At 42.5% G+C, this 15,094-nt stretch overlaps 1 protein-coding gene across 1 annotated transcript in view; it reads left to right on the top strand.

The window, feature by feature from the left end:
* The first annotated feature begins 3,953 nt into the window (after positions 1-3,953).
* Positions 3,954-15,094, top strand: part of trub1 (TruB pseudouridine (psi) synthase family member 1) — a 67,943-nt gene continuing 56,802 nt past the window's right edge. Inside the window, exons 1-2 of the mRNA XM_054735184.2 lie at positions 3,954-4,130; positions 4,204-4,302. Coding sequence (XP_054591159.1) covers positions 4,001-4,130; positions 4,204-4,302 — 229 coding nt within the window. The 5' untranslated portion in view covers positions 3,954-4,000. The remainder of the gene's footprint in view (positions 4,131-4,203; positions 4,303-15,094) is intronic.

Below are 15,094 nucleotides of genomic sequence, written 5' to 3'. Positions count from 1 at the left end.
TCACACTTTCGCTTCAGTCTGACATTTGCTTGGTGTGTGAGGGCACAGAGACGTGTATGGACCGTGTGTTTGACTGTGTTTGTCTTGTTTGTTTGTTTATTTATCTATATGGGCGTGGCTGAGCCTTGAGAAACATCAACAAAGCCATTGGGCTATTCTGAGTAAATTGACCAATTCAACTTCAGGATCCTGAAACAATTTGGCTATAACCTCTAATTGATGAAGGACATCTTAAGAATTCATTATACAAGGCTTCCTCTCCAGTGTTGCCGGAACTGTTATAAAACCCATGCATGGTTGTATATTTTAGTTTGATCATTTATACTCATTGAATTATTGTTGTTTGCTTTATGTTTTAATTTCTTTGTAATTTTTTCCCTGTGACACAGGTGGAGATGCTGGTGGCGAAGTGGATCCCACTCATTTCTTTCTCCCACACACATTCTTACTCTCTCCCTCTCTCTGTGTGTGTATGTGCATGTGTATGTGTTTGTGTGTCTGTGTGTGTCCATGTCGTGATGTCACTGTACCTTTAACTGCGCTTGCTGTTCGTAACTGTATGTGTCTGATGTTGAAGGTATCAGAGGCTAGGGTCAGTAAGAGCTAGGACATTTTTGTGCATAACCTTTAATCCCTAGGCGATCGGTTCGGGGAACTTCTGGTCCGGCCGGAGTGTGAATCTTCCTACCAACTATCTGCCAAAGCTCAATTGGACTGCACAAGTCGAGAAAGCCTTCATTGGACCAAAACCACGCACACGAAGATGCTTCGCCTTCGGTGCCAGGCGTCTGGGTCCTGCTAAAAGTCACCAAAAGGAAGTGGACGGAACCGAGGTGGACTGAGCCATACAGGATCACGGAGAGGACGTCACACGCTGTCCGGCTGGACGGGAGGAGCCTAACCTGGAAGAGAAGCAGCTGACATCTGCCTAACCAGAGAAAGGATCCAAAAAACCAGGAAGAGAAGTAGCTGACTACAGTAGCATGCCAAGCTGCCACCACATCCTGCAGGACGAGAATCTTGACATCATCACCCCCTGCAGCTGCCTGGAGCCAGTGAAAGGACCTCAACAGGGGGAAGAAGTAACCACCCTATGAACATTCTACAAGGGTTCTATTTAACACCCTCATTTATTTTACAAGGATTATATTTTATACCCACTACTCATTTTATATTATTATTCATTTACCTGTTTAGTATTAGATATATGTTTACACTCATTGCATTTCCAAACTCAATTCTGAATGCACATATTGATCACCACTGCCATCTCTCCTCCACCTGCTGACCCAATTATCCAGATGCCCTTGTTACTAGCCAATCCTAAAATCTATTTGGGAGGGGAACCCTCTGATGAAAGTGATGACTCTGATGATGAAGAAGATGTTGTTAGAGTGTGAGAATATTGAGTGATTTCTGTAACAATCCCTTAAACTGTTTATTTCTATGAGTTTTTTGATTGTGTTGTTTTTATTTCTTTTGATCATTGATGTCCTAGGCATGCACACTCTATGCCAACAGGCGTTCGCCCCAAAATTGAGATATGACAAATGGGGGGACATGGGGGAATTTTCCCTATAAACATATGATAATTAGGGTTTTTCGCCCTCATATGGAGTTGCATGCGATCCATACATGTTGTAACATGTTCAGTTGAAAGTATGATCATGTTTTTTGTATTAGTTTACTGCTAGAAAGATGAGTAAATGTAATCTGATTGGTTGTTTGTATTGGTATTTTAAAACTTTGCTTATTGGATTCTTTTTGATGGAATTTGGTGTTATTGTTTTGATTTCTTATATCTTTATTGAACTCTTAAAAGAGTTCAAAAGGGGGATTGAAAATATATATCTCTCATATAAGCTCTTTCATATATTATTATAAGCTCTTTTATATGATTAAATATGTATCTCTCACTTTTGCCCCTTATATATTATCATAAATACATTATTATATGCCTTTTCATGGAATCTTGTTATAATATCAAAGACCTCTCTGTGCCTTTTCTGCTCAAGCTGAACAGCTGCATAAGGGAGTGAAAGCGTTCCTTCCTTCAGTTCCTCAATACAAGAACAACTGTCTTTGTTAGCAAAGGATGTTGCAGGATGTGTCCTGATCATCTCAAGGTTGCATGTCCTTGGGATGAATTGGTCTTTCATTAACAAGGCTATTAGCTGACGTGCGTCTGCAGGTGCAGATGGCAGAATTACGTGTGTGTATGGCAAACTACGTATGTAACATTCCTGTAATCTTCAATAAAAATCAGCCGTTTTCAGCAGAACGGCGAGAGTCTGTCCGAAGCAACTGACGGGAGCAGGTCGCGGGACCGGCTGTATGTTGCAAAGGCTCTCCCCCTCATGAGCGGTGAAACAGTGAATGGACTTCTGATCATTTGTCTCCTCGTTCTGTCAACTTAAAAGGTGTTTAACTCCATCTACTCCGTACCCGTGCTTGGTCTAATGGAAGAGAGACCAACAACAACCAGACGACGTCCTTTCAAAATAAGAGCACCTGCTGACGCCGCCGAACGGTACCGGGGTCGACCCTCCAGACGGGCTTTGAAACGTTGTGATCGCTGCACCGACAGCTCCAGCGTACATCCGAGGTCTCCAGACCTGGCATTTCCTGATCTACCTGGGAGACCCCCACTGGGTACGTACACGGCAAAATAGCGGCTCATGTCATCACTTTATAAGCCTCGTGATATCTAGTCATAACAAAGACGACCAGATTCATTGACGTCAGCCTAGAGAGTCTGAACCAGACACACACACACACGCACCAACACAACATCCGAATCCATTTTCATCCATCACAGAGGTAGTCCTGGTAGATTGTTTAGAATTTATAATTCAGAAATTAAAGATTCTCAAACGATCCCATCTCTCTCTTTTCTTGTCTCAAAGTCAATACAGAGTGTTTAATTAAACTCCCTGATGATAAAAACAGCCTATTCTTCTGTTTATAAAAAGTGAACTACCTACAGTGTATTAAAATACAACTTTAGATAGTTACATCACTTCAATTCCGTTACACAACTATCTCAAATTCCCAATCCCTCCTAAAGCCAAGGAAGTTCATTTTAAAACTATAAACAGTATTTATCCTTGCAAAGATTTCTTGCAGTCTAAATTTAATATTGGAGAGAACGATTGTGCCTTTTGCACTTCTAATATAGAAACTGAGATACATTTATTCTTCACATGCATCTGTACCAAATATTTCTGGGATAGTTTTCACTCGTGGTTAACGCATAATAATTTCATTATACGCTCCTTATCTTTTTCTGACATCAAGTATGGTATTATTTTGGAAAATAAAATGCAGCAATTCACTGTCAATAATTTGATTATTTTCGCTAAATTCTTTATACACAAATGTAAATTTGGCAATATCAAACCGATCTTTATTGTTTTTTTGAAAGAACTTGCATCCTTTATGGATTCTCTTAAATTATGTAGTTCCAAGAAAGCCATTTGGCTCTATAACAATTTGGTGAATGTTTCCTTTACCCCTAATGTTGTTTGATGTAATATATATATATATATATATATATATATATTTTTTGGTTATGATTTCTGCAGGTTGATATTGAGCTAGATTAATATTATTGTTTCTGTTTGTACACCTGCTTTTTTTTGTCATGCTCAGAATTCAACTGTAAATATTGATTCTTATGTAAGCCTGTAAGCTTCATTGGTTAAATAAAACTTGTTAAAAAACACTATAATCATCATCTTAAACGCTAAAGAAAAAAAATATTGTTTTCTTAACAATTTAATAATTTAATTTCATTTAATTGTGTTTATCTCTCCATTTTTCATTTATTTTCAGTTATTGGCATTAGTATCATTTCTGTTTGGGGATTTAGTATCTGGTGGTATTTAGGTTCACGGTCCACACTCCACTACAGTAGGGGGCGGTAATGCACCTTTACGTTGCGTGACAACCGCCATACAACTTAGAAGTAGTAGTAGAAGAAGAAGGTGGCTGGAAAAACATGTGTGCTGCTCCCGTCACAAGTTCTCTGTCTAAACTACAGTCTTTACACGGACTTTTAGCGATACATAAAAAACAAGGACCGACTTCTGCTGACGTGTTGAATGCCTTCAAAGAAGCCTTATACAGAGGTAATTCACCAAAAAGCACGGCTTTTGCTCTGAAAATAAATACAATCAGATGTTCTGTCTGTTTATTCTTCAGAAGCGGGTGTCGAATGCACAAACCCGCGGAAGAGGAGGAAACAGAGTCTGAAGATGGGTCACGGAGGAACCCTGGACAGTTCAGCCAGTGGGGTGCTGGGTAAGCTCAGCCTGGTTGTACAATCAGTAAGCTCGTGTGTAAAACCAAAAGCTGTCATCAGTGCAGTTTGATGAACGCATGTAAACTTGCTGTGTACAATTCAAGCTGGAGTTAAAAGCTAATCTGGGAGGAAAGCTTGCTGTTGGTTAAGCAGCTGGGTGATTGTCTGAATTTGGAGCACTTTGGGGTTTGGGGTTGCTAAAAACCAAACCACACAGAATTATGTTTCTGAACATTGCAGGACTATTTGAACCTCTGAGAAACTGTTTACCCACCTTAGGCATGCAGACATTGTTAGGGATATCTTTGTTATCTAAGTCGTTTTAAACTCAACCCCTTAATGGGACAGTTTGATTCCAGTATACTTATAAAAGATATTCAAACAGCTTTTGGAATAAACTTGGTGATCACTTGTCACTTTAGAAAAATAACATGGTGTATACATTGTTTTTAAGTAAAATAACTTCAATGCCAAGTAGGATAAGTCAGCTTACTATAAAAACAGTCTTTATAGATTAAGAAAACTTGTTTAAAATAAACACCAGTTTAGACTTTTGTATATTTTCAACTTATTCCATAAACCTAGTATGCAGATCAACTAACCTATTTAACTTGAGCCATTTTCTCAAGTACCCCCTTAGTCAAATGTGTGGATGATTCTTCAAAAGCATGACAGACAACTGATTATTAAATGAGAATAATTTCATTAAAACTCAATAGTGCTGAACCACATCTCACCCCCTTTCTGGCTTGTGAAATCTTTAAAGGCCCAGTGTGCAAAATTTTTACTTGTTTACCATCAAATTGTGTGTTTCCATTCCCACATCAGTCCTTTTTCATCACCAAGCCCATCCCTACAGACGGAAACAAATATTTTTATGGAATATGACATTTTGTTGAATACCTTTTACATTCTATTAACAATTTATTAAAAGTAACCACCTACAAATCGTTACAACAGGGAGCGTAGCGCCGCGTCCCAGAAGTGCAGAGGCACTAAAGATAGGCGCTAGTTCTATTTCAATGCCGAAAAGCCGCTGTTTGCAACAGACATTATGACGCGGAACAGCTTTACGGCACAAACCCAACCACAGTATTGATAACTTTAAAGTACAATTGATCTTAAAATATTCTAATAAATAGCATACTTACCTATTTTAAATGAATTAGAGTCTCTCAAACATGATGGCAAGTCTGATCACGTAAAAACAAAAGAGTCACTTTCCGCTTCCTGTTCTCGAGTCCCGCGTGTTGTTGTGACTATTGCACGATTTTCCAATAAGCGGTCAGCGGCGCCACGCATTCTGTGTAACCACTTGACTTCTGAAAACCGTGGCGCTTCTATGGCGCATCTGTCTCCAGTGTGCCCCAGGCTTTACACACAAATTCTGTACATGTTGTCTGGTCATCTGTACTTCCTGTCTCAGGTTGGACAGCTCATGCTTCATTTCAGTGAGAAAATCCATCAATAGTTTGTCACGGTCTGCAGCCATCTTGAGTAACGGATGCCACAAACCCCTTACTTTGGGATGAATTAGTGTCACTGTGATTAACCAGTAAAAAGCATGTAGGGAAAGCAGTTGGATCAAATCACGCCAAAGTGGGCTGAATAGGTTAAAAGAGCAGAATAGAGGAAGGATGATGTCACTTCCATCTTGTTGTTATGGTGAAGCTCTAAAATGGAGTTTGGTTCAAAGAAGGTGGACCTTCTAAATGAATGGCTTCAAGCACAACGGTTAGATTCACCAAAATGTACCCCAAAGGGCTTTTAAATTACAAGTGCTGGCCAGTAAATTAGAATATCATCAAAAGGTTGAAAATATTTCAGTAATTCCATTCAAAACGTGAAACTTGTACATTATATTCATGCAATGCACACAGACCAATGTATTTCCGATGTTTATTACGTTTAATTTTGATATTTATAGGTGACAACCAATGAAAACATCAAATCTGGTATCTCAGAAAATTAGAATATTCTAAAGGCCAATGAAAAAATGTTTGTTTCTCTAATGTTGGCCAACTGAAAAGAATGAACATGAAAAGAATGTGCATGTATAGCACTCAATACTTAGTCGGGGCTCCTTTTGCCTCAATAACTGCAGTAATGCGGCGTGGCATGGACTCGATCAGTCTGTGGCACTGCTCAGGTGTTATGAGAGCCCAGGTTGCTCTGATAGTCGTCTTCAGCTCCTCTGCATTGTTGGGTCTAGCGTATTGCATCCTCCGCTTCACAATACCCCATAGATTTTCTATGGGGTTAAGGTCAGGCGAGTTTGCTGGCCAATCAAGGACAGGGATACCATGGTCCTTGAACCAGGTGCTGGTGGTTTTGGCACTGTGTGCAGGTGCCAAGTCCTGTTGAAAGGTGAAGTCTGCATCCCCATAAAGTTGGTCAGCAGCAGGAAGCATGAAGTGCTCTAAAACTTCCTGGTAGACGGCTGCATTGACCCTGGACCTCAGGAAACAGAGTGGGCCAACACCGGCAGATGACATGGCACCCCACACCATCACTGACGGTGGAAACTTTACACTGGACCTCATGCAACGTGGATTCTGTGCTTCTCCGCTCTTCCTCCAGACTCTGGGTCCTTGATTTCCAAAGGAAATGCAGAACTTGCTTTCATCAGAAAACATAACTTTGGACCACTCAGCATCAGTCCAGTCCTTTTTGTCCTTGGCCCAGGCGAGACGCTTCTTGCGCTGTTTCTTGTTCAAGAGTGGCTTGACACACGGAATGCGACACCTGAATCCCATGTCTTTCATGAGTCTCCTCGTGGTGGTTCTTGAAGCGCTGACTCCAGCTGCAGTCCACTCTTTGTGGATCTCCCCCACATTTTTGAATGGGTTTGTCGTCACAATTCTCTGCAGGGTGCGGTTATCCCTAGAGCTTGTACACTTTTTTCTACCACATTTTTTCCGTCCCTTCGCCTGTCTGTTAATGTGCTTGGACACAGAGCTCTGCGAACAGCCAGCTTCTTTAGCAATCACCTTTTGTGTCTTGCCCTCCTTGTGCAAGGTGTCAATGATTGTCTTTTGGACAGCTGTTAAGTCAGAAGTCTTCCCCATGATTGTGGTGCCTTCAAAACAAGACTGAGGGACCTTTTAAAGGCCTTTGCAGGTGTTTTGAGTAAATCAGCTGATTAGAGTGGCAGCAGGTGTCTTCTATATTCAGCCTTTTCAGAATATTCTAATTTTTTGAGATACCAAATTTGGAGTTTTCATTAGTTGTCACTTATGAATATCAAATTTAAATGTAATGAACATTGGAAATACATTGGTCTGTGTGCATTGCATGAATATAATGTACAAGTTTCACGTTTTGAATGGAATTACTGAAATATTTTCAACCTTTTGATGATATTCTAATTTACTGGCCAGCACTTGTACCTTGCAATTTGTTGCCGTGGTAGCTGGCAAATAAAGACACTTTGAATAAAGAAATTCAGCTGCATTTATCTCCACAGAGCTTAATGTTTAGCGATGCTAATGTCGTAGCTGGTTTGGTTTATATTTGGTATATATCGTCTATATGTCGGAAAAATGCTTGCTCACAGAATGTGCCCATCTAAGGGTTGCGTCGTAGAAGTCTTCCATATTTAAAAGCTAGAATTTAGTCGAAAGCTTAACTCCTGGAAAAACGTGGTGAAACGCACACTCAGGTTCAGTCCAATGAGACGGGACTCTGCTCCAGACGATGAGTGTCTGGAATCACAAACCGTGATAACGGTTGCTTCAGCCGGAATGAAAACGCTGATTGATCAGATCTGGTTAAAGTAGCTTGATTTAGCATCAGTTTCCAAGCGTTCTCGGTCCAAGTTACACAGACTACAAAGACTTTGAAATTTTTATGCTCACGATTGCCCCCCGGTTCCTACTTTGATTCACAGAAAGCCTCCGGCTTTCCTTGAAAGCATCAACCCTTTTCCCTCTATTACTATTTTGTTAGTTAAAATTATTAAATAGTATTTATTTAGTAGATTAAAATGAACCAAATTGCTTTGATGTGTAAAATAAATTCTAAAAGTATAAAGAAGAAGAAGAAAATAACATTTCTATAGCGCCTCTCAAGATAAGAATCATGAGGCGCTTCACAAAAACAAAAAATAAAAAAATTGTAAAAATATAAAAAAGCATTTCGAAAATGTTTAAAATATATTTAAAATGAGCAAGAATAAGCAATTGCGATTTAAAAGATAAAATGTTAAGAAAGAGAGAGAGTGAATGGGAAAGAGGGAAATCAGTGGATCCTGAGGAAGGTGGAATAGGTGGCGAGAGCAGAATAAAGAGAGAGTGGTGAAGAAGGTCATCCTAAAGCCAGCTTGAACAAGTGAGTCTTCAGCTGCTTTTTGAAGGAGTCCACTGAGTCCACTGATCTCAGGCTCAGGGGGAGAGAGTTCCAAAGTCTCGGGGCCACAGCAGCAAATGATCTGTCACCTTTGGTCTTTAGCCTGGTGCGCTGCACAACCAGTAGGCTTTGATCGCTGGACCTCAGGGACCTGCTGGGGGTGTAGGGACTAAGAAGGCCACCAATGTAAGATGGTGCTTGTCCATGTAGGGCCCTATAGACCAGAACCAGGATCTTGAAATGAACCCTGGAGTTGACTGGCAGCCAGTGAAGCTGGAGGAGAAGCGGGGTGATGTGGGTGTGTTTGGAGGACTTGGTCAAAAGCCGAGCACAGGCATTCTGAACCACCTGTAGACGGTTCAGGGAGGTTCTGCTCAGACACGTGAAAAGAGAGTTACAGTAGTCTAAGCGTGAGGAGATGAAGGTGTGGGGAACTGTCAAGTTCAGAGCAGGACAGAATGGGACTCAGCTTAGCAACGTTCCTGAGATGGAAAAAGGAAGAGCGAACAAGAGAACTGACATGAGAATCCAGGGTGAGAGCTGGGTCAAAGGTCACGCCAAGATTCCTGACGGAAGGTTTGGTGTGGGAAGCAAGCTGACCAAGAGAGTCTCTGACTTTGGGAACCAGCTTGTCTGGGGCACAGATGAGGATCTCAGTCTTATCTTCATTCAGCTGAAGAAAGCTCCCAGCCATCCAGGCTTTGATAGAGTCTAAGCAGGTGTGTAACATTTGCAGCTTAGACATCTCATGGGGCTTTAAGGAGATGTACAGTTGGATGTCATCTGCGTAAAGATGGTAGGAGATTCCCTTGAAGGAGCTCAGGATGTGCTGAAGAGGAAGCAGATAGAGGAGGAAAAGCAGAGGCCTCAGCACAGCACCTTGTGGGACACCATGGGTAAGAGAGGTGGTGGAGGACCTAAACTTGGAGACGGCCACAGAAAAGGAGCGCTCAGAAAGATAAGAGGAGAACCACTCCAGAGCAGATCCTGATAGGCCTACCCAGTCTCTCAGCCTCTCCAGTAGCAGGTGATGGTCAACAGTGTTAAAGGCTGCAGTCACGTCCAGCAGGACCAGAACAGAACAGTCCCCTGCATCACTGTGAGTCAGAAGGTCATTAGAGACTCTAAGAAGAGCTGTTTCAATAAAATGAGCTCTACAAAAACCTGACTGGAAGCTATCATAGATGTTATGTTCATCAAGAGCAGCTGTGAGTTTTTTAGCCACAACCTTTTCCAAGATCTTGGAGATGAACGGAAGTTTAGAGATGGGTCTGAAGCTGCTATGGAAAGAGGGGTCGAGACTCGGTTTTTTAAAGTAAGCAGGGACCTGACCAGAGACCAGAGAAGCATTAATTATAGAGAGCACGCTGGGACCGTTGGACTGAAAAGCACTTTTAAACAAAGATGAGGGTAAGATGTGGAGGGGGCATGCAGAGGTCTTCATAGAGTTAACTAGTTTGGTTAACTCAGGCAAAGAAACAGGAGCAAAGCTATCTAGGATGACGGGCCTGGTTGGAGTTGGGAGAGGCAGCGATAAGGCTGAAGGAGAGATGCTAGATCTAACCTTATTGACTTTGTCCACAAAGAAAGACAGGAAGTTCTCACAGTCTGCAACAGAGTGGATGGGGGCTGTAGGAGAGGCAGGAGAGACGATGCTGCTGATGGTGTTAAACAGCACCTTGGGGTTCCCTTTGCTCTGGGACACCAGGTTGGAGACAAAGGAAACCCTGGCGTCTCTGACTGCAGAGTTAATGGATGTCAGAAGATCCTTTAGGTGCAGCAGATAGACGTGGAGATGGGTTTTCTTCCACAAACGCTCAATTTTTCTGCATTGGCGCTTCAGGCTGCGAAGGCTGTCATTAAACCAGGGAGTAGGGTTCACTGCAGGAACTGATCTGGTTCTGACAGGACAGATGTTGTCCAGAATGGAGAGGCAGTGCTCGTTGAACTGAGAAGTTAAGGAATCTGGGTCATTATCAGAAGAACAGGGTGGATAAAAAGCAGCAGAAAAATTGCTAGCTGTGCTCTCATTAAGAAAACGAGAACTAACCATACGGCGAGCAGGAGGTGACGCAGAAACTGACAAGTTAAAGAAAATGCAATGGTGATCTGAAATATAAACATCCTCAGGACAGACACTGTCAGCATTTAGACTCAGGGTAAAAACAAGGTCTAGAGTGTGCCCCCTGGTGTGTGTGGGGCCAGAAACATGCTGGGTAAAGCCGAAGGTGTCCATGAGGCTGGAGAAATTCATGGCAAAGAGATTGGAGGGATCATCAACGTGGATGTTAAAGTCACCAACAATCACCAGTCTGGACAGCTTCACAGTAGAGGATAGAAAGTCACTAAACTCCTGAAGGAAAGAACTGTTTGGACCAGGTGGACGATAGACCACAGCACAGTAGAACGGGTCTTTACGCCCGACTTTAATCAGCTGCAGTTCAAAGGAAGCAAAGTGACCAGAGGTTGTAGAGCTACATGGAAGATGGTCTCTAAAAACAACAGCTAGGCCTCCACCATGACCAGAACCCCGGGGCTGGCTAAGAAAAGAATAACCACTCGGGCAAAGTTCAATCAGAGCAGAATAATCAGATGTTTGCTGCCAAACTTCAGTCAGAAACAGAAAATCCAGGTTTTTAGAGAGAATTAGATCATTGAGCAGGAAGGTCTTATTGTTAACAGAGTGGGTGTTTAATAGAGCCATGCTGAGTGAGGAGGAGGAATCAGAAACTACAGAAACAGCTGGAGTTAGTGGACATAAATTAGTAGGGTTAGATCCACGGTGTTTATAAAAACCACTTATGGAGGGAACAGGAGGAGAAACCACTGAGGAATGAGGATAAACCGACCTTAAAAAACTTGGACGGATGAACCGCGTCCCAACGCGGCCTAGCGGGAATGCGGAAGTGGCGCTCAGGTCACCAAACAAAGGACAAGAAGCTGGAAGATCGCGCCGATGTTTACCAGATATACCACGCTTTAAGAGAAGTCTTATTCTCACCTGGATTCCTGCTCGTTTACCTCTTTTCCTCTGACGTTTTCCCGGGACCGGACAAACATCGCTAGAGGTGCGCAGTTCTGGATCGTCGATTGCTTCCGGGCCAGCGCGCCGCTCAGGTAAACAAACAGGATGGTAAATCCTCCGTGCATCTTGGGCGATCGTGAACGAACGGAAGGACAAAGAGTCTGGCGATCATAGGAGATGGTAGCAGAGACACTACTGAAGAGGATCGCAGACAGGAGCAAGGTGGAAAAGCGGAGGTTAGTGGAGAAAAGTTTGCCGGTGACCGCGGCAAAGCCAAGCACAGGCGCCATCTTGCCGACCGGAAGTGAGTTGCCGAAGTGATAAATGAAGTGATATTAAGACAGATTTGGTGTGGTGTTCCAAACAGTTCTGTTATAGGACATAGGTCAGACCTCCTGCTCTCCTTGTTCTCGCAGACTCTGTCATGTTTGTGCAGTCAAGTTTTTTCAATTCAATTCAAGTTTATTTATTAAGCGCCAAATCACGACGAGTCGTCTCAACGGTTAGTGTTAACGGGACAGTAGTGCAAACTCCAGCTGACTTTATTTGCCAAATGCAGGAAGGGCCAAAGTGTACAGGTACCTGCGCCATCTCTAGTAGAGGCGTGAATCTGCAGCAGCAGGCGTGAATCGGCTGTCTCCAGCTCTGTAGCTGTTGCTTTCTTGTTGGCCGGGCTGATAAAGGTTTATGTCCACGTGCACACACACAGATTATCATTCTCTTCTTGCTCTTGGAAGAACAGTTTGGAGCTCAAATCGTTTATGTGTTGCTAATCTGCAGGGAATATCTACAGGAAAGTTTTACAGAAAGTAGCAAAAGGTCCTCAGAAGTGTTGCCAGGTTGGTTGCTAGGCGCTAGGAATAGTGACAAAGTCCCTGAGTTGGCAAAGCTGCCTCTCTTTGCTGCTAAGCTGCAGATAGCAAATGCTAGGGGCTATGCTCAGGCATAGGCATAGGCTCAGGCTATGCTGCCTCTGGAAGGCACTGGGGAAGCAGGCTTGCTAAACCCAAACTTACTTGTTTCTCGTGATTTTTCAGGAATACAGAGGCAGTAACCGTTAAAATGCCAAGCTGTAGTTCTGGCCATCCAGAGAAACATTAGGGTGGAAAGTTGATTGCAGTAAGTTACGGTTGAAGATCATGAACTTTGTTTTACGCTGTCCTCATCCTCCTGTACTTGGTAGAACAGACATTCTGCTGTACTAGCTAATAACATACTTAACTCATTCATTGCCAATGACGTCAAAGTCATGCAAAGTCGTCCTTTGCATTTTTTTTACTGTGTGGGCATTAGGGTTGTCACGGTAACTAGTGTAGCGGTAAACCCCGATTAAAAAAAAGTGGACAATAATAATAACCGTCTTGTTTTTTAAAAAGTATATTATCTCGATGGATTACCGTAGGCGCAGTGACCCTTACCAGCCACCGTATCATCTGCTGAAGTTGCCGGTGGCACATGCACGCTTTGTTGTTTACAACCCAAACTTTCTTGAAGCTTAAGCTGAAATAACGGCCAAAGGAGGAGCCGGCAGCGCGCAGGACATTTATTATCCCTCAAAGAAGACAAAGTGGGAAGTACGGGCATCTTTTAGATATTTGAAGAATGCCAAGGGACAGCTGATAGAAGACGGCTATCCTGTTTGCAGCACGAGCAGAAAAAGTGTCTGTGAAAGGCAGCAACGCTTCAAATCTCATGACACATCTGCGTGACCATCACCCACAACTCTACAGTCAACGCAAGGCAAGCTAACGTTAGCGTTTTAGCTAAAATGCGTGATCCGAGGATTGGGGTTGAGGGAGAATGCAACGAGTCGCTATATAAAGCAGCCGCAGTGCCGCTACCTGCATATAAACCGTGTCGCGGACACCGCCATGTTGAAATGACGCTATGCATTACGGGGCTCCCAGGGGCAGATAAGAGTTGGTCTCTCTCTGAGAATAATTATGAATTTAACAATGATTACTGCCTGATGACATTTTCCCACATCTGCAAAGCTCACTGGAAGGACACAAACTGAGGACAATATTTTCCTGATATAGGGTTTATTACTCAAGTAAGGGTAAAAAAGTATCTGATTAGAAGGCTACTTGAGTACTGAGTATCATCTGGTCTAATATTTTTTAAATGATGACATCAAACAGACAAAAAATAAGAAGTTATGGGCAAATATTGGTATTTTAAAGACTAAAGGGGAAATATGTAAACAAATAAACAACATAATTACAAAATAACACATTTTAGGCAAAATTTAGACAAACTGAGGACAATATTTTCCTGATATACAGGGTTTGTTTTGAAAATGTAACACGTTTAAAAAAATACCGCGATAATACTGAAAACCGTGATAATTTTGGTCACAGTAATCGTGAGGTTAAATTTTCACACCGTGACAACCCTAGTGGGCATCGGAACAAGCCCCCGGAAAATCTTTATTAGTGCGGCCGGCGTGCAACGTGCACTCCGCTGTTTTTGCGGTCGGTAGATCTTTTAGAACTGCAGTTCAAAGGTAACTCATGAGGTGAATATGTATGAACCCAGGTAGCAGTTTTTCTTTAGGATTGAGTGGAGATGCAGGAAGATAATAAACAGGCAGGACAGAAAAATAGTCAAATAAAAACAAGTTAGTTTTTGTACCTGGTGGTTGCAACAGACACCACTGAAGGTAATCAGAAGTGAGAAACAGAAAATGAAATAATTATTTTAATGTTTAGAGCAGCAGGAACTCCGAGAGGCTGCAGGCGCATCAGTTTGCGGCTGCTGCGCAGGGGGAGGGGGGAGAGAACTGAAGTAGGATGCAGAAACTACCGTTGTTAAAAGAGATATGTTAACTTAGAAAATGTGGGCGCAATTTTAACTGTCAAAAACTCCAGCACCCCCCCCCCCCCCCCGCTTCAGGTGTATGATGTCATCAACGACTAGTCGAAGTCGACTCGATTTTCATTACTTGACTGTCGACTTTAAAAAAAATTAAGTCAAGCAATCCCTAGCGTACCGGGGGATTGTGAAATTAATCTGCTGTCCAGGGTGGAGAATTGCTTTGCTGCACTGACACACTAAAAGAGAAGTTTAAACGAAATGAAAAACGTCTTCGTCAACACGTGTTTCTGCAAATGTGCTGGCGGAGAAATATAAATTAGGATTTCCGTAAACTTGACTGTAGACTTTTCTGACCAACAATCCTCAGTCAGGTTAGACTGCAACACCTCCTCCACCCTGAGCACAATGAGTGGAGATGACATGGAGACACCCCCACAGATGCCTGAATATCTGTGGAGTGTGTCTCCAACCTCAAGCTCCTTGGAGCGCCTGTGACAGATCAATCAATCAATCAGTCAGTCAGTCAAGTTTACCAGATGACCCCACCTGGTTTAAAAATCATCCCATTTGGTGAAAATTTTTTTAATAAGCTGTATCACTGT

This window comes from Nothobranchius furzeri, chromosome 16 (assembly GCF_043380555.1).
Source record: "Nothobranchius furzeri strain GRZ-AD chromosome 16, NfurGRZ-RIMD1, whole genome shotgun sequence".
Lineage (NCBI taxonomy): Eukaryota > Metazoa > Chordata > Actinopteri > Cyprinodontiformes > Nothobranchiidae > Nothobranchius > Nothobranchius furzeri.
The sequence above is the reverse complement of the archived record's forward strand: the minus strand, read 5'-3'. Positions and strand labels throughout refer to the sequence as shown.